The sequence below is a fragment of the Mustelus asterias genome, chromosome 7 (genome assembly GCF_964213995.1).
Source record: "Mustelus asterias chromosome 7, sMusAst1.hap1.1, whole genome shotgun sequence".
NCBI classification, from domain to species: domain Eukaryota; kingdom Metazoa; phylum Chordata; class Chondrichthyes; order Carcharhiniformes; family Triakidae; genus Mustelus; species Mustelus asterias.
The window spans coordinates 61116433-61136435 of NC_135807.1; the positions used below are offsets into that span (position 1 = coordinate 61116433).

General features: G+C 42.3%; 1 protein-coding gene across 5 annotated transcripts in view; it reads left to right on the forward strand.

The window, feature by feature from the left end:
* The window catches only part of spidr (scaffold protein involved in DNA repair), a 263453-nt gene that overhangs the window by 153547 nt on the left and 89903 nt on the right, over positions 1–20003 (forward strand). For 4 of the 5 annotated variants that reach the window (XM_078216129.1, XM_078216132.1, XM_078216133.1 and 1 more), the window contains exons 9-10: positions 8430–8634; positions 14079–14368. In XM_078216129.1, coding sequence (XP_078072255.1) covers positions 8430–8634; positions 14079–14368 — 495 coding nt within the window. The remainder of the gene's footprint in view (positions 1–8429; positions 8635–14078; positions 14369–20003) is intronic. The other variant, XM_078216130.1, reaches the window with a different exon arrangement.

Sequence of the window (20003 nt, forward strand, 5' to 3'; positions counted from 1 at the left end):
CCCACTCCACTGATTGTCCCCTTGGCAATGAATGATGCCCAGTGGGCAAATTGAAGGTGCCCCTTTGGGCATTGCCACCTTGCCCCTTGGGCAGTGCCAGGGGGCCACACTGGCACTGCCAAGCTGGCAATGTCCAGAGGGCACTCCCTTACCCCTGACCTCCTGGAGTCCTCCATGGCCCCCCTTCACTCCAGCGGGGTTTGGCCACCAGTTCCCCGTTAGTGGGGAGCTGTTGTAAACCCCACTAGAGTGAAACACTCCTGGCCGGGGGGGGGGGGGGGGGGGGGGAGCGCTAGTGGGCCCAGGCTCTTAAGTCTTGGGCCAGCTAATGATATGTAAATGTTGATTTAAATAATTTATTCAGCTCTGTCGATTTCTGGCGCGGAGTTAACGACAGCAGAAATCCGCCGGCCGGAGCTGTGCGGGGGCCGTGTAGTGGGCTTCCCACTACATGGTGTCCGCTGATGTCTCCCAGCCCGCTGCGCTGCTAGACTAGCGCAGCGGATGAGAGAATCGTCCCCATAGTGGGTAAGATGTTCAAAGGCTCTATACTTCATTCAGTGGAATAACAGCTAGTTGTCCTCCGCACGATGGTCAAACACACTGATCAGTTTTGCACATGTTTTTCTTTAAAACCAAAGTAGAAGTCCAGATTCTTATTTTAGTCTGGTGTACTGTTTTGTCCTTGGTAAAGTTGTTATGGTACCACGTTCAGACAACTTGAATTAAAAATCACTAGAAACCATATGGGTTTTATTCTATTATTTGAAAAAAACAAAACTTACAGATCAGAGCAATTTTTTTTCGTTTCAAGGGCTGCATTTTGATTTTCTGAATCTACGTCTTTGGTTTTCAGGGGCTCATTTTTTCTTCTAACTAACTCTTTTATTAGGTAATGCAGATATGTAGCAGCATATCCTTATATATTTGTACTTTTTCGAAACATTTCCTTCTTTAGGTAGATATGATAGCGCACAACCAGCACCGGTAAGACTAGTTATCTCTTTCAGTCATATTGATTGATGGATAAGTATTAGCCGGCAACTCAGAAAAACTCCTTACTTTTCCCTGAAAACTGCCATGAGGTAATTTGAGCAAGGAAATGAGGTTGTGATTCAATCTTTAAAAAAAAAGTTCATAGAATGTTGAACTCCCTCAGTATTGCACTGAAGTGCCAGCCTAGATTATGACAATGTTGGTAGAGGTGAAACCTTTGACGTCAGTTTATTGCATGCCATTCTGTTGGTATCTTTGACCTCCAAATCACTGAAGCAGTGATACTTGCATATGTCAAGTCACTTCGGCAATAGATAGATAATTGGTTCATTGAAAAATCATCATGGCAATAGATTCCAAATTGTGACGACGATACAAATAAAAAGCTCATAACTTATAACATGGTTGTAGAACATGATTAAAATAAAATGTAAAGTGCTAAAAGGATTGTACAATTATGATCATTTTAGCATGCAAATAGTTATAATATGTTGCAAAATACGGATCTCAACTTAGAGAATAGAAATGAAAGGTCTACTGCACTCTGCAATTTGTATTAAGGTTGATTAATCATATGCTATCAGGTTAAATTTTGTTAAATTCTCAAACATCTACATTCTGTAAAGTAGGCGATTGGACTGTCTTGTAGTATATTCAATCACTTCAAAATGTATTCTCCAAGAAAGCAAGCCCTAGTTCTTTAGTCTTTCCTCTGGACTCGAGTTTCTGATACCCAGGTTCTTTGTTGTTTGTCTCTGCAAATTGTGTCCTCCCCTGAATTTGAATTATTTGCAAAATGCTGACTTTTCTCCTTCATTCCACCACATATTTACTTTCATGTGATTGTGGCAAGAGATAGTGGCAATGGAAGGTGGGGTTCAAAACCTTCCAAGTGAAATCCAGACAACTTTTTTCTGCCTTTCAGTCAGGGAACCTGTGTTCAGTTGCTTGATTATGTCGGAGTAGCTTTGGTACACTATACTTTGGATCAGTTCCAGTGCTCCTTTCTGAACACTTTTCAGCTTGTTCGCATGTTCTTTGGTAAGTCCAGCATTTAAACTGGTGCTTGCATATTCCACAATCAGACTTAGTAACACAATGAATACATTAGTTTAAGGTACATTATGATACCTGAGAATACATAGCGTGTGAAATTTTCTTTTTGCTCTGTTGAGCATTTCATGCACTTGGCAATCCTAGTTGAGGTCACGCATTTCTGGTAGTTTAATGTGTATTTGTTGTGCAATCTCAGCATCGTCTAAGTTGATGAAAGGGGTATATGGGAGGTTGCACGTGAAACACAATTGTATCGTGTTGCACTTTTGGGGTTCCGTTTCATCTGATTTGCTGACTGAGGGCCTCCATTAACCATCTTCTTCGGGGACTTGCAGTAGTCCCAGCCATCTGAAAGACTTTGCCCATTGTTGTCAGCTGTTGAGAAAGCCCGTCGCTCAGGAAAATAGAACAACCTTTACATCCCCTTCAATGAGCCATCTGTAAGGAATGTTTTTTATATATATATATGCCTTTATGATTCTACAATTTTGAGGATACATTTAAGACGATCTTAGGACATTTCTCACAGAGTTCCATTGAATAAGATGGTTTAGATTCCTGAGAAGATAAAGAAAATGTAAAATCAAAAAATACTGGAAATTTCTGTAGTGCTCTGCTAAGTTGGCTGTTTAGATGTCAAGGTTCTTCCTTTAAGGAAACCTCTGTTTTGTAACATTCTGAGATCAGGAATGATCTGAACTGGACCAGCCATAAAAATACTATGGCTACAAGAGGAGGTCAGAGACTGGAATTTTTTGGCAAGTAACTCATCACGTGACTCCCCAAAGCCTGCCCACCATATACAAGGCACAAGACAGGAATGTGATGGAATACTCTCCACTTGCCTGGATGAGTTCATCTCCAATACAGTCAAGCTGAACATTGTCCAGGACAAAGCAACACACTTGTTTGGCACCTCATCCAATACCTTCAATATTAACTCCCTTCACCACTGATATACAATAGCAGCAGTGTGTACCATCTACAAGGTGCACTGCAGCAACTCATAAAGACTCCTTCGGCAACCCTTTCTAAACCCAAGATCTCCAACACCTAGGAGGACAATGGCATTAGATGAATGGGAGCACTACCCCTCCAAGACGCACACCATCCTGACTTGGAGCTGTATCGCCATTCCTTCACTGTTGCTGGGTCAAAATCTTGGAACTTTCTTTCTAATAGCACTGTGGATATACCTACACCACATGGACTGCAGCTGTTCTGGATAGTGGCTCACCTCTACCTTCTCAACAGCAGTTAGGAATGGGTAATAAATCCTGACCTGGCAAACAAAGCCACATTCATGAAAGCATAAAAAGCAATTAATTCTGAGCAAGAAATCCTACTCTGGTGTGGTGCATTGGAAAATTCATTGCTGAGAAATCTCATCAGCCAAGCTCCCAAATTATTAATTTTTATTTTCAACTGCTGAGATACCTCTTGTATGGCACCAGAATATTTTGGGTTTTTAAAAATTGTTTCAAGAGGCCACTAGAAATCTTTATGGATAAAGAAGAGATTAGTTAAATTTGAGAAGGTCTGTGCGTTAAGTTGTAATCGTTCAAAAGAATTATGTCCCGTTGCATCTCTTTGCTGCTAAAATATCCTGTTTTGTATTGCCACGCACACCATTATGGTATCATCCTTCACCAAGTGTTATTGTCATCATTTGACTACATTTCATGTCACAGACTCATTTGGTATAGTCAACATTAATATTAAGGCTAGATTAGCTTTGGATCGAAGAAATAAGTTGGAGCTAAGCAAGGTACAGGGAATGCAGAGGAAGCTTGGGAGGGCAGTGGTGGTGTGGAGACTCACAGGTGGCGTTGGGCATTACATGATCATTTAATTGGTAAAGAAATAGACAGGTTAAGGGTGAAGGATATGTGGTGGTAGATGAGAGACAGAATTGTAAGAATAAAATCATGTAAATAATTTCTTGCTACAAGTTTTCCAACAAAACAACTTAAAAAAAAGATCATCTTGTAGCCAATGCAGAGACACTCAATGATGCTTTGCTTGGATTAAACAGCTGTAGATTGGAATCCAAGTCAGCCCACCATGAATGTTGGACCCATTTCTTGGCTCCAGTTGCTCCTTTCTGTTAGCCAATTCACTGAAGAGAAGAAAACAAATCCACAATACTGAGTCTCTGTTGAGACAGAAGATAAATTTTTCTTTCAATGGCAATGCAGACAATGCAGTTAGAATTTTTGTAGTTTTCTAAATGAATGTCTGTAATTTGGATATCAAGTATTTCCTGCAATCTTCCCCTTTATGTCACAAATTATCACTGTTCAAATTATCATTGTTGAAAGTTTGGAGAATAGCATGCTTTCATTTGATGAAACAACTTAATTTGATTTCCATCAAGTCCAACATATGGATTTGAGTTTTTTTTACTTGACGCTTATGTGTGTATTATCCTTAAACTAACTTCCTTCAATGTTTTACTCCCAGTTCATCTTCAATTTTCCTTGGAATTTGCTTACATTCATCTCACCCCTGAGAAATGTGATTGATTTTATTCTTCTAGCTACTGTCCTATTTTCCTTACAAGAGTATTTTGGAGGTATTTGCAGGATTTACTGTTTTTGTTTCAGGTGTCCAGCATCTTTAATTTTACTTTTCACCGTTTAAAAAGTTTTAATTTGTTCATAAACAGAAATTCAGTTTTGGACATGTTTGTGTTGGCATTAGAAAACCTCTTGGACAATTTTGGAAAACAATTTGTCTTGGATATTTCTGCAGCACTTGGCAGAATGTGATATTGCACCATTTATTATAATTGCCATTCAGTTTCACTATTCAATCTATGCTGAAATTTATGCATCATTGAGAACTTCTCAATTAGCTGTGGGGTTTCTCAGGGTACTTCCCTCTTGCTTCATTTCACTCTTGTCAATGACCACCTCTACAACAATAATGTACATTTATATAGCATCTAATCCTATTCACTGTTTTCCTGAAAATTCTGTTGTAAGTTCAAATTACAAGCCCTTGGTTCCAGCAACTGAGGCTTTTTGCAGTCATATGGGTAAATCCTTGTAAATTGATTTTTCTTCAACTTTATCAGATTTATCAATAAATCAACTTTATCAATAAGAATCTTATCACTTGCATATAGTTCAACACAGTCTCATGTCTGCTGCGTGGCAATCTTCTCTATTTTGTACTCATGACAATTTTCTCTAAAATTATCAATCGGAAAAATTTTAACTCCTGTAAAGTCCAACTACAGAACTTTGATGATTCAAAAATGTGTTTAAGTCTTGTACCCTGGACAGGAGCTTGCTTCAAGCATTATTCTGTTGTCTGGCACGTGATCCATTTTTTGCTTCTCAGCACTTAAATATATGTATAATTTTCTTTCTCTCTTCTTTTTCTCCCCAACTCGCCTCTTTTATTGATATGAGCGTGGTCATTAGTCCTTCAAATGGAGGACGGGGGCAAGGTGGGGGCCAAATTCACCTTCACCACCCCTCAGCTCTGAGCACCTGCTCCCTGTTGAACACAGCTGTTGCTCTGAGCTCCCCAGCCAGAAACCGAGCTACGAAAACTTTACCTGGCAACTGATGATGTGACACTTGTCGAATCACAAACTGGTTCCACCCTAGATTGGTAGCTGATAGTCTCAGCCAATGTATGGAGAAACGAGCCTATGAATGGATGAATAAGCTCTGAGCATTTTTCAAAATTCTGTTTGGAAAGTCTTAGACGGTTGAATCCAATGACCTGATGAAGGGCAGATGAAAATGCCTCACAGGCCTCATCCGGCCCATGGGCCAGGCCTTGGGTAAGTCTGATATATAAAGTGGTATAAAATTTCAAGAAGCCAAATTGATGTTAGTATGGTGATGCATTCAGTGTCAAGTGAACAAAAAAGGCCTGCTGTACTCCAGTGACTTATTCACCAGTGCGTATTAAGATTTTATATTCTAGCACTGCTATGTATGACTTTCTTAAATTAAATTTTCAATTACTTGCCCAATAATAATATGTCTAGATCTCTCAGAATTCCTTTCTTCCAAATGTCCCAACTTTAATAATATTTCTATTGTCTGCAAACCTAGTGCCTTTCAATAAGGTCATGGATGCATGTATTGAATAGATGGGGTTTTGGTATCAAAAGCCCTTTGGTCATAACCTCACAGTTAAAACTGTTTGAATTCTTATCAGCTAATTTATAATCCATTTTAGACTCTCAAAACTTGGGAATAGAAATGTTATTTGAACTACTCCTAAGTAAGAAAATTCACTTGTTCTCGGGATTCCAAAAAAAACATATTATACTCGAAACATTAAATTTTTTTTTTGCTCCAAAGGTGCTAAGTTTTTCTAGTACTTTCTGTTTCTATTTCAGATCTCCAGCATCCTCAGTATTTTACTTTTATATTGCAATCATTAATCTGTCCACATAGTTTTACATCTGGCAAAGGAGACCGGAACAGAGGATTTGGGACCATTCAATAAGATCATGACTAATCTAGTTGTCATCTCCACGCCCTTTTCTTGTCAGCCCCCCAAGTAACCCTTGACTCCGTTGTCTATCAACAATCTGTCCAGCTCTGCCTTGAATAAATTCTCTGACCTAGTTTCCACCGCTTTCTGGTTAACTCTACATACTAACACTGTTCTGAGAAAAAGTTTCCCTGAGCTCCATCTTAAAAGGAAGAACTAATTTTAAACTGAGCCTCTAGTTCCAATCTCTCCCACAAGTGGAAGCATCTTCTTGATCCTTACCCTATCAAGTCCTGTATATTTCAAAAAGATCACTGCTTAGTCTTCTGGACTCCAATGGGTGGTATAGACCCAACCTATTCAATCTTTCTTCATAAGAACCTCATCCCAGGAATGAGTCATGGGAACCTTCTCTGAACTGCTTCCGATGGAGTTGTATCTTTTTACAAATAAGGGGATTCTAAGAGGCGCTCCCAGATGCTGACACCTATTGTTCATCTGCCATCATGAGGTTCAATTGGCATTTCCAGCTTACTAGAGATGAATGAGGACCTAGTGGGAACGCTGGGTGCTTCGTCCATCTCTCACATTGGCACTACCTACTCGAACTCAATTAACATGCAAGAGTGAGCAGGTTTGCACATATGCCCAAAATCCCTTTATTATACTGCTGGGCCTGGCTCTCTTCAGAAGAGTTGTCAATATCTTGATGGAGAATGCCACCTGTTCAGAACAGAATATCTGGCAATACTCAGTCTCTGAAAAACCCCGCAACACCATACATTTGTCAGTTTGCATTAATACTGTTCCTGTGCAGTATCTTGGGATGTATCATTACATCAAAAGACCGTAAATATGTTGCTGAATTGTTGAGTGGACAGGAGGTCCTGTCTGCAATATTACATGTCCTGAATCGCTTCCATTTCAAGGTTTGATTTAAACAATAATGAGGGAAAGAAGAGAAATGGATTGCAGTGGAACGGAGCAGGAAATAGTAGACAGTGAACAGGGAGGGAAATGGTGGACAGTGAATGGGGTGGGAAATGCAGGACAGTGAATGGGGTAGGAAATGGTGGACAGTGAATGGGCTGGGAAGTGGAGGACAGTGAACAGGGAGGGAAAGGAGGACAGTGGTGGAATGGTAGGCAATAAACGGGGGAAGGAAATGGATTACAGTGGGAATGCGCATGAAGCAAGGAATGGTATTTTGATGTGGTGGAGGAAGGAAAGCTGAGGCTTGAAGTGTTTAAGTTTATTTATTAGTGTCACAAGTAGGCTTACATTAACACTGCAATGACGTCAATGTGAAAATCCCCTGTGAGGCAGCAGTGCTAACCACTGTGCCATCATGCCCCCTGAGTGGTACTGAATAGTGGAAGCATCAACTAAAGAGCAAGAGAAGAATTCTAGCTTCAAGTGACGAGAAAAACTGTCCCAGCAATGATTGAGTGTCTCCTCTGAAACCTCCCAAACAATGTCTCTGGTTCAAATTATGGAACTCATTGGGAATTTTTCCGAACAAGTCTTTTATTGAAGACTATAAAATTTAGATCCATTACAGCTCATCCAGCCAGAATGAATCTAAGCTCCATCTTTGTGATATGCTCTTGTTTCTTAAATATTTCATGATTTTCACTAACTAATCCGAGTGGCAAGTGATTGTATTTTTCATCAGAACACCCGAGTGACATTTGTTGTCATGGATCACAGCAATTTTAATTTTCTATTCTGACTGACAGTTTGGTTCTCTTCATTCAATACTGCTTTCATCTTCAACATGTTAATAGTTTGATAATCAAATCAGGCAGAATTGATGTTTGATACATGTCATCATTTTAAGCAATACATTTATTGACAAAGTAATGAAACCGGTTTGACTTGATACTATATTTTTTCAAACTTGTTTCTTACAGGCAAAAATTTGATATCCAGAATGAAGAAGTTCCAGTTATTTTGTGCACTTACTTTAGTCAGAAGATACTTTCGAAAAAGATTGCTGCAATAGAAACTAATTATTGCTGTTCTGGAAAACCGATGGTGTTCAGGAAAGCTCCCATGTCTTTAGCTGTGAAATTTAATCTTATTGATGAAAGCCAAAAACATCATTCAGTTGATCAGGTGAGCTTCATGCATTTTTACAGTTTTGTTTCATGGATTTTTCACTGTGATGAAAGATATTAAGAAATGAAAGATTTTAGACTCCCAGAATGAGCATAACCCAGTTAGTTGCAGAGGAAAGTTAATTCTGCCATGATGTGCACTTTACACTGAACTAACACAATCATTATCCATTTCCCACAACAGCCTTTTTCTGGAACCTGTTTTCTAGTTTTCTGTTACTTGCTAAATTAGGGTAGTTCCATACTTGATTCCTGTCCTTTAGGAACCAGGTTAGGACTGCCAGTCTCTTTAAATCATAAATTAAAAACAAAACATGTGTTTCAACTTTTGACTTGGATTCCAACCCAGTCCATACTCTCCTTCGATATTGGGCTGGATTTAAAGCTGAGTTTTCAAGATGGGACAACTGAGGTCCATCCAATGCATTTAGAGTTTAACAAAATATGTGTACAAATTAATCATCATAGCTGAATATCTAAGTTGTGGGATCTTGATCATCTTTAACTTTATTTTAAGTCATCTTAACTTATCTACACACAAGATGCACACCTTTTCTATTCTGCAGCCTGTGCCCTTATCATTATTATTTTCCTGGCCTTAGTCAGTTGCATTAAATTTTCCTTAGCATTGTGAACCATTTAATCTCCACTATGTGATTGATAACACAGATTTCTGACTTACAGAGAACTGTGCACGCTCTGTAGTAGCACACAATATGCTTTCCACAGAAACATTTTAGTGGGTTCTCTTTAAACATTGGATTGTGGTAATCTTAGGCTAGTTGTTTAGAGTGAGAGCTCCCAAGTCGATTTCAGGTTGATGACCTTCTGTCAGAACTTAAGGTGAAAGATCATCAACTTGAAATGTTAAACCTAATTTCCCCTCTCCATAGATATCGCCTGATCTGCTGAGTGTTTTCAGCACTTTGTTTTTATTTCAGATGCCTACAGGTGTCCCATGTGCTTAGTAGACTATATTCAATATTTCCCGATCACGTTGCTTTATATGACAAGCATGTCACTAAACATCGGTTTGTTGCTGCCACCAACCTGGCATGATCCCTGTGGTATCATCAAGTTCATTACAACAATTCTGTGGCTGCTTCATGGGTGTCCTTGAAATGTGTCAATCTCTATCACTTCATAAAGCAGATATATGAACATCTTAGTACTTTATCAGACATTAGGGCTTGGACGTTGTAGGCTTGATGAGCACTTAACTTTGTTTACAAGTTAAAGAGATGTGTATTGTCTCCAGCTGGGACAGTTAGTGAGATTTTTCAAGCCCAGGCAAGTCGTGGGGGTTACAGATAATGTGACATGAATCCAAGATCCTGGTTGAGGCCGTCCTCGTGTGCGGAACTTGGCTATCAGTCTCTGCTCAGCGACTCTGTGTTGTCGTGTATCGTGAAGGCCGCCTTGGAGAACGCTTACCCGAAGATCAGAGGCTGAATGCCCGTGACCGCTGAAGTGTTCCCCAACAGGAAGAGAACACTCTTGCCTGGTGATTGTCGAGCGGTGTTCATTCATCCGTTGTCGTAGTGTCTGCATGGTGTCCCCAATGTACCATGCCTCGGGACATCCTTTCCTGCAGCGTATCAGGGTAGACAACGTTGGCCGAGTTGCAAGAGTATGTACCGTGTACCTGGTGGATGGTGTTCTCACGTGAGATGATGGCATCCGTGTCGATGATCCGGCACGTCTTGCAGAGGTTGCTGTGGCAGGGTTGTGTGGTGTCGTGGTCACTATTCTCCTGAAGGCTGGGTACTTTGCTGCGGACAATGGTCTGTTTGAGGTTGTGCGGTTGTTTGAAGGCAAGATGTGGGGATGGCCTTGGTGAGATGTTCGTCTTCATCAATGACATGTTGAAGGCTCCGGAGAAGATGTCGTACTTTCTCCACTCCGGGGAAGTACTGGACGATGAAGGGTACTCTGTGTTTGTCTTCTGAGGAGGTCAGTGCGGTTTTTCGCTGTGGCGCGTCGGAACTGTCGATCGATGAGTCGAGCGCCATATCCTGTTCTTATGAGGGCATCTTTCAGCGTCTGGAGGTGTCTGTTGCGATCCTCCTCATCTGAGCAGATCCTGTGTATATGGAGGGCTTGTCCGTAGGGGATGGCTTCTTTAACGTGTTTAGGGTGGAAGCTGGAGAAGTGGAGCATCGTGAGCTTATCCGTGGGTTTACGGTTCAGTGAAGTGCTGAAGTGACCATCCTTGATGGAGATACGTGTGTCCAAGAATGCAACCGATTCCGGAGAGTAGTCCATGGTGAGTCTGATGGTGGGATGGAACTTATTGATGTCATCATATAGTTGTTTCAGTGATTGTTCACCATGAGTCCAAAGGAAGAAAATGTCATCGATGTATCTACTGTATAGCATCGGTTGAAGTGCGGTGAAGAGGTCTTGTTCGAACCTGTGCATGAAGATGTTGGCATATTGAGGTGCAAATTTGGTCCCCATGGCTGTTCCGTGTGTCTGGATGAAGAACTGGTTGTTGAAGGTGAAGACATTGTGGTCCAGGATGAAGCGGATGAGTTGTAAAATTGCATCTGGAGACTGGCAGTTGTCGGCGTTGAGTACTGAGGCAGTTGCAGCAATGCCATCGTCGTGGGGGATACTGGTGTAGAGTGCCGAGACATCCATTGTGACAAGGGAGTGCTTCTGGTTCAACTGCTCCATGTGTGCTGAGTTTCTGTAGGAAGTCCGTAGTGTCGCAACAAAAGCTGGGGGTTCTTTGTTCAATGGGTTTCAGGATGCTCTCGACGTAGCCTGAGAGGTTCTCGCACAGGGTCCCATTGCCCGATCCGATGGGACAGCCGGGTGTGTTTGCCTTGTGTATCTTCGGGAGGCAGTAGAGATCTCCAACGCTGGGAGTACGTAGGATGAGAGCACGGAGGGTGCTCTGAAGGCCTGGATCAAATGTCTTGATCAGTCGTTGAGTTGAAGGGTGTGTTCTTTGGTCGGATCTGCGGGTAGTGTTCCTCGTTGTTCAGCTGTCGGTACACTTCTTTGCAGTAATCAGTTCTGTTCAGTATGACAATGGCCCCTCCTTTGTCTGCTGGTTTGATGACAATATTTCGGTTGGTCTTGAGAGCGCGGATGGCGTTGCATTGTGCTTGGGTGATGTTCGGGGCTGTCTTGAGTGCGGCTGATGAATCTGGTGTTGACGCACCTCCTGACGGCTTGGGCATATATGTCAGGTTGAGGGCAGAGGCCTTCCGGAGGAGTCCAATTCGACTCTTTCCTCTTCGGTTGCTACACTGCGGATCTCTCTGTCGGCTGTTCCGGTTCATTGGCTGTCTCATTGTGTTCGCTGTTGGCCTCTTGGGGTTTGTGGAAGAACTCCCGCAGCCTCATTCGCCTGATGAATTCCTCTGTGTCTGCTGTGAGACTGATGGGGTCTATTTTGGTGGTGGGGCAGAAACCATGGACTACTCTCCGGAATCGGTTGCATTCTTGGACATACGCATCTCCATCAAGGACGGTCACCTCAGCACTTCACTGTACCGCAAGCACACAGATAACCTCATGATGCTCCACTTCTCCAGCTTCCACCCAAAACACGTTAAAGAAGCCATCCCCTATGGCCAAGCCCTCCGTATACACACGATCTGCTCAGATGAGAATCGCAACAGACACCTCCAGACCCTCATAAGAACAGGATATGGCGCTCTACTCATTGAGTTCCGACGCACCACAGCGAAAAACCGCACCGACCACCTAAGAAGACAAACACGGGACACGGTGGACAGAGTACCCTTCATCGTCCAGTACTTCCCCGGAGCGGAGAAGCTACGACATCTTCTCCGGAGCCTTCAACATGTCATTGATGAAGACTAACATCTCGCCAAGGCCATCCCCATACCCCCACTTCTTGTCTTCAAATAACCGCACAACCTCAAACAGACCATTGTCCGCAGCAAAGTACCCAGCCTTCAGGAGAACAGTGACCACAACACCACACAACCCTGCCACAGCAACCTCTACAAGACATGCCGGATCATCGACACGGATACCATCATCTCACGTGAGAACACCATCCACCAGGTACACGGTACATACTCTTGCAACTCGGCCACCGTTGTCTACCTGATACGCTGCAGGAAAGGATATCCCAAGGCATGGTACATTGGGGAGACCATGCAGACGCTACGACAACGGATGAATGAACACCGCTCAACAATCACCAGGCAAGAGTGTTCTCTTCCTGTTGGGGAATACTTCAGCGGTCACGGGCATTCAGCCTCTGATCTTCGGGTAAGCGTTCTCTAAGGCGACCTTCACGACACATGACAATGCAGAGTCCATGAGCAGAGACTGATAGCCAAGTTCTGCACACATGAGGGCGGCGTCAACCGGGACCTTGTGTTCATGTCACACTATCTGTAACCCCCATGACTTGCCTGGGCTTGCAAAATCTCACTAACTGCCCCGGCTGGGGACAATACACATCTCTTTAACCTGTGCTTAACCCTCTCTCCACTCACACTGTCTGTACCTTTAAGACTTGATTACCTGTAAAAACTCGCATTCCAATCATTATTTTGTAAATTGAGTTTATGTCTTTATCTGCCCCATTTTGTGAACACAACTCCCACTTACCTGACGAAGGAGCAGCGCTCCGAAAGCTTTTGCTACCAATTAAACCTGTTGGACTTTAACCTGGTGTTGTGAGACTTCTTACTGTGTTTACCCCAGTCCAACGCCGGCATCTCCACATCATGATCTCCACATAAAAGCATGGATTGACAGGGAAAGAAAATCTTTGACGAACATTACTCTTTCCTCTCCCATTACCTGCAATCGTGCACTCTTTGCTCTTCAAACGTCTCTGAAAAGGCTGAGGCATTTCTTGGTGTGCTTATTCTCGGAACAATTCCAGAGCTAAGTATGCTACCACTGGTTGTGGGCCAAAGGAGGGAGTTATGAAAAGAGGCCAGACTCGAATGAAGAATTTAGAGATTGTAGTGATGGAGGTTTCTCAACTGAGACTGGCTGGAAAAGCTATTGGTAGTGCTACCCTGATTTCCATTGATACTTGCCTAATTGCAAACCAAATATGGAAGGCAAAAACTTTTTCTTCCCAGGACTGCAGGTAATACCTGTCATGTCATTTCAAGTCTCAGTTTCCTCATTGCTTTTATGATGGGTGCCTGCTTTGTGGAAGCATCTTCATAGAGCAGCTTGCACCATGTCAGCCTGCCTTGATGTTCCAGACGTACAGGATACCAAGTTTACTCAATGCCAGGTGTTGTAAATGCTCATGGGAAGAGATCTGGCAAAGTGGGTATGCTTGCCGTGAAGCTCACTTCTCTTTCAGGTTGCCCAGCGACGGATTGGTGTAGCTGGAGTTCTCGTCTACTGCAGCCACATTCTCTTTTGCCACAAACAAGTTGACATTATAGTCCTGAATCCTAAATAAATCTTAATGTGTTCCCAAAGCAGGGTACCACAACAACTACAGGGAATGCTGCAAGTATATTACTGACCCCACAGGAGAAATTGATAAAGGTGTTGAACGTTGAACATCGCTTTTCGGCTAACGGTGTATGTGACTCACTTCTTGAAGTAATTGAAAGCCAGGGAGCAGCAGGATGGGCAAAGCAAAATCTGAAAGTAGTTATACAGAGAGTGTACTGTCTTCCTATCAAAGAGGTTCTTCACAACCAACTGACCAGAAGCAACCAACTAGATCATCCTCTACCTTCAAATGTAGGTCAACAAAATGCAAGGTAAGCCTCCAACTGAAATATTGTAACCAAAACGTTGTTACTTTCTCTCTTTTAATAAGCCTAGAGTAGGCATATCGTTCATAAAGTAGTGGAGTGCCAGGTTGAAAAGATTAGGAACAAAAAGAGGTAAATGTGGAATTAATGATGTGGTGCCAAGCATGGGTTTTGGATGCCTGTATACTGTAGGAAGAAGTGATAACTGCGGCAGGTAGGTTCACACTTTCAAGGAAGAATTAATTTGAGTCAATGAATATCTTGATTTCCACTATCTGAGGATGCAGGAAGAGAATACAGACATCAGACTTCTTGGCTCAGCAACTCAAGCTGCCCCATAATAATTGGATGGAGTGCAAATCTGATTCGAAAAACCAACAGAATTGAAATCGCCAAGAAAAACTAGTTCACTCCTACTTGTCATAGAGGTCATTTAGGTTAGCATGTTTGTGTCAGCTGTCTGCAGCAGCTATCCAGTTAGTCCTCTTCCCCTGCCCTTTCCCCATTTTCCTTTTGAAATCTATTATAGATTCTCATTCAGTGTCCCAACAAGACACTTAAATAAAGATGATTCTTTCCTAACTCCCCCTTTTCCACTTTTGATGATTTTAAATGACATTGTCAAGTTATTGACTCAATAATTTTCACTGTTTACCTTATCAAACCCCTTATTATTTTGGGTTCCTTCCTGACTCAGTAATGATTATGTTTTTCTGCAAAGTTTCTCTTTCCCCGTTAATGCCATATTGAACCTTATTTGGAAGATTGGTTGGCTAACCCAGCAGCTCCCAAGCTTCTGCAGGTTCACCAAATATTCTCAAGCCATCCCTCACCCCCACTAATTATAGATACTATTACAATTAGATCAGAAGAATTTGAAACCAAGACCTACAAATGTAAGTGCCAGCTACGTGCTTCCTTTTTTGGAAGAGTGATCTTGGCGGGAATGCCCAAATTTTCTCTTATTTTGTGGCAAAATGATGGATGAAAATCTGTTCGATCTGTCTTTTGCAAAAACTATATCCATTTTTGTTCATTGCTCAAAAGAAAAGTAATACTGTATCAGTGAATAAGGTCAAATTAGGGAAAATTTAAAATTGAATCCATTTTATCACAACATGGAACATTCATAGTGAAATAGGTGAATTAATGTTGCAAATAGAGATAAATGGTTTGATCTAATAATCATCAAAGAGGCATGTTTGCAAGGCGACCAAGGTTTGGAACTAAATATTCCAGGGCACTTGGCATTTTATGAAGACAAGTTTGGATGACCAGTTAGTTCATGGTTCATGGAGGACCAATTTTCCAAGGACAATGCTTCATGGAACCAACCAGGGCAAAAACTAATTTGTGTAATGAGACAGGTATCCAGATTCTGTAAGCAGCAGCAATAATTGTCAGATCACAGCTTCACTTATAATTTCCCCTGACTCAGTGCTGAGGCACACTTTTTCTGAGACCTTCCAAGCCCAGCTTCCAAACATTTGTGTAATGCAGGATCATTTGGGGAGCTCTGTCAAACGGAGTGGAGTCAGGGGAAGACAGGACACGTCTCGTTTTTTTGCACGTAGCTGCTGTATGGTAAATTTAAAGAGCCAGTTTGAACTTTAGTGAATGGATGGGTGAGTGAGTGGATGGGTGAGTGAGTGAATGGCTAGGTAAGTGGTAATTAGGTAGGTGAAGTAGCAGGTGGGGAAGGTCGTGGCTGGGTGATAGGTGCAGGATGGGTGAGATGGCAGGTGGGTAGTTGGGTTGGGTCCGGGATAGTCTCATAGAATAACTACAGTGCAGAGGGAGGCCATTCGGCCCATCGAGTCTGCACCAACTCTCTGACAGAGTATCTTATCAAGGCCCTCCCCCCACTCTAACCCCCTAACCTCTCAGATTTACCATGGCTAATCCACCCAACCTACACATTTCGGGACTCCACATAGACAGTTACCCAAGGCCAGCATTGAACCCGGGTCCTGGTGCTGTGAGGCAGAAATTCTAACCACTGTGCCTCCAAGCTCCGGTCTGGTTGGGGGATGATCAGATTGTAGAAGGGTGGATGTGTAGTCATGTGGGGCAGTCGGGGATTTGGAGTGGTTAGATGAGGAATCAAAGGGGTGTCAGAGAGGTGATTGGGGGTAGTCAGCGGTTCAGGGCAGGTCGTCGAGTTGGTGGGGTGGTGGGGGGTCAGGGTGATGGAGGCTTTTGGAGTTGCACAGTCACCCAGCTGTTAGACTAGGTTTTAATCTGTCTAATGTTTAATCTGTCTAATGTTTCCTGGTAACTATCAAGGTGAGAACTACAGACTGTCCAAATTGTCCAACTCTTGCTCAGCGTTGGAGGGTCCCATGGAAATTGCCTGTTGGAAGTTGGGACTTCCCAGGCAATTCCCACGTCATCTATACATCAGGATTTCTGCAAGATTCCAATGCACATCTTTGGTTATATGTCCAGTCTCTGACAATTCAGAGACCAGAAGATTTGGGTTAGAGTCATAGGGTCATAAATGTATACAGCACAGAAAAAGGCACTTCAGCCTATTGTGTCTGCACCGGTCAAAGACAAAATTCCTAACTATTCAAATCCTATTTTCCAGCATTTCACCCATAGCCTTGTATGTCTTGGCATCAAAAGTACACTAGATTAAGAAAATCTAGTTCAAAGGTATGATGATAGAAAAGGAATGGTGATTATTTGAGAGATATCTCAATACTTAAATGTTACAAGGGCTTCTGCCTCCACCACTCTTTCAGGCATTGAGTTCCAGACTCCCACCACCCTTTGGGTGAAAAAGCTTTTCCTCACATTTCCTCCAAATCTCCTGCCCCTTGCCTTCAATCAGTGCCCCCTGGTCATTGATCCCTCTCAAGGAGAACAGTTTTGTCCTGTCTATCTATGCCGCACATAATTTTATACATCCCAATCATGTCCTCATCAGTCTCTTCTGCTCCAAGGAAAACAACCTCAGTCTACCCAATCTCTCCATGAATAAAACTCTCCAGCCCAGGCAACATCCTGGCAAATTTCCTCTGCACCCTTTCCAGTGCTATCACATCCCTCATGGAATGTGGATTCCAGGACTGCACACACTACTGCAGCTGTGGCCTAACCAGCATAAAGCTCCAGCATAACCTCCCTGCTCTTAAACTCTATGCCTCAACTAATAAAGGCATGTATACCATATGCCTTATGAACCATTTTATTCACCTGTCCTGCTCCATTAAGGGACCGGTGTACATGCACACCAAGGTCCCTCTGATCCTCGGTGCTTCCCAGGGTCCTGCATTTATCATGTATTTAATTGCCTTGTTTGTCCTGCCCAAGTGCATCCCTCTCAGTTATCCGATTGAATTCCATTTGCCACTGATCAGCCTATCTGACCAGCCCATCTATAGCCTGCTGTGGTAAGGCTATCCTCCTCACTGCTTACCACCCCACCAATTTTTGTATCCTTTGTGAATTTACTAATCAATCCTCCTGCATTCAATGCTAAATCATTTACATAAACCACCAACAGCAAGGACCCCAACACTGATCCCTACAGGACCCCACTGGACACAATCTTCCAATCAGAAAGACATTCCTTGACCATTGCCCTCTGCTTCCTGCCAATCATCCAATTCTGGATCCAAGTTGCTGAATTTCCTTGGATCCCATGGACTCTTATCTTTGCTATCAGTACTCCATGTGGGATCTTATCAAAAGCCTTGCTGAAGTCCAAGTAGACTATGTCAAATACACACCTGGTCACCTCTTCAAAAAATTCAATCAAGTTTAGTACTCTCATTGTAAGGGATCATCCAGAAAAGAGTGATTGTAGCTAATAGAATTTCATCTTGAGTTCAAGAGTGCTGTACTTAAGAGTCTTGTACTTAAATGAAGTTCATTATGTAGATATGAAGAATGTGTTGGATAAACTAGATTAGGGAAATCAAATTAAATGGTATGATAGAAAAGATATCTCATCTCAAAGATTATGCATTCCATTGAGAAGTAAAAGCTCGAGCAGAAAAGTGATTCACTGGGCTAAAAGAAGAGTAAATAGACTATGAGCTAAATGAGCAAGAGTATAAGATCGTAAGACCTCATACAGATATGTAAAAAGAATAGCTAAAGTAAATGTTGGTCCCTTAACTGCTAAGAGAAAATAAATTGTAATGAGGAATAAGGAAATGACAAAAGTTGGACAAGTATTTTGCATGTGTTGTGACTTTGGAAAAAACAAACCAGAAATAGAAAGCAATTAACGAGAGTGAATAACTAAGTAATTTATATTAATGAAAAATTATTGGGGAAATTGAAGGGAGTCAAAATTGATAATTCCGAGATGGTCTACAGACTAGCGTTGTAGTAGAGGTGGCTACAGAGATTGTGGATGCTTGGTTGTGATTTTGCAAAATTTCCATGATTCCGGAATGGTCGCAATGGATTGGATCAAATGTAATTTGGCTAATTAGTGGGCGGCACAGTGGTTAGCACTGCTGCCTCACAGTGCCCGGGACCCGGATTTGATTCCAGCCTTGGGTGACAGTCTGTGTGGAGTTTCCACATTCTCTCTCTTTCGTTTCGGTGCTCCAGTTTCCTCCCACAGTCCAAAGATGTGCAGGTTAGGTGGATTGGCTAAATTGCCCCTTAGTGTCCCAAGATCTGTAGGTTCGGGAGATTTGCATAGTAAATACATGGGGTTGTGGGAATAGGGCCCCGAGTATGATAAAAAGGTGGCTCAGTGCAGACTCGATGAGCTGAATGGCCTCCTCTGCATTGTAGGGTTGCTATGATTCTAATCTAGATAGGAGGGAAAGGGAAAACGGCGAATTACAGTCCCGTTAACCTGACATCATTCGTAAGGAAGTGGTAACCATGCATTTAGAAAGTTACAGTACTATTAGGCAGAGTTAACATGGCTTTATGAAAAAGAAAATGTTTGACAGATTTATTAGACTTTTTTGAGGACATACCTAACATGATAGATAAAAAGGAACCAGTAGATGTTTTCAATTTGAATGTTCAGTATTCGAGAAGGTGCCACATGAAAGGTCGTTATACAAGATAAGGGCTCATATGTTGGGAGAATATACTTGTTTAGTCACAGGACTAGTCAGAGAGTAGAAATAAATCCGTTTTCAGTTGGCAAGCTGTAAATAGTGGGCCACTAAACAGTGCTGTGTCTCAGCTGTTTGCAACCTATGTTAATGGCTTAGTTAAAGGGAATGAGTAATGTATGCAAGTTTGTTAATGGCATATAGCTATGAGGAAGATGTAAGTGTGATGAAATTTTCTCAGACGGATGCGGTTTTGGAGATGGGCATGCAAGCAATTTAGCAGAGAGGATGGTATACTGGTATCCTAAAGAGTTTTCATCTTCAAGTGATATTTTTAGAGGCACTTCTCAGGGATGATGGCTAACTGCCCAAAAGCAGCAGGCAGTCAATTAAGTCCATTAATCAAGCAATTGACATGCATCTTCAGAGTGAAGTGTAATTTTGACAGCAATGCACAAGCCCCACACTGTATCAGCACCTCGTTATAGCATATAAGGGGGCTGCAGATGAGGAAACCATTGAGTAAAGCAGCAGTCATTCATTCACTTGTTTAAAAAGGGAATTGGCAGGGAGGAGCTCATCCTTTAGTACAGATGCCATTTTGG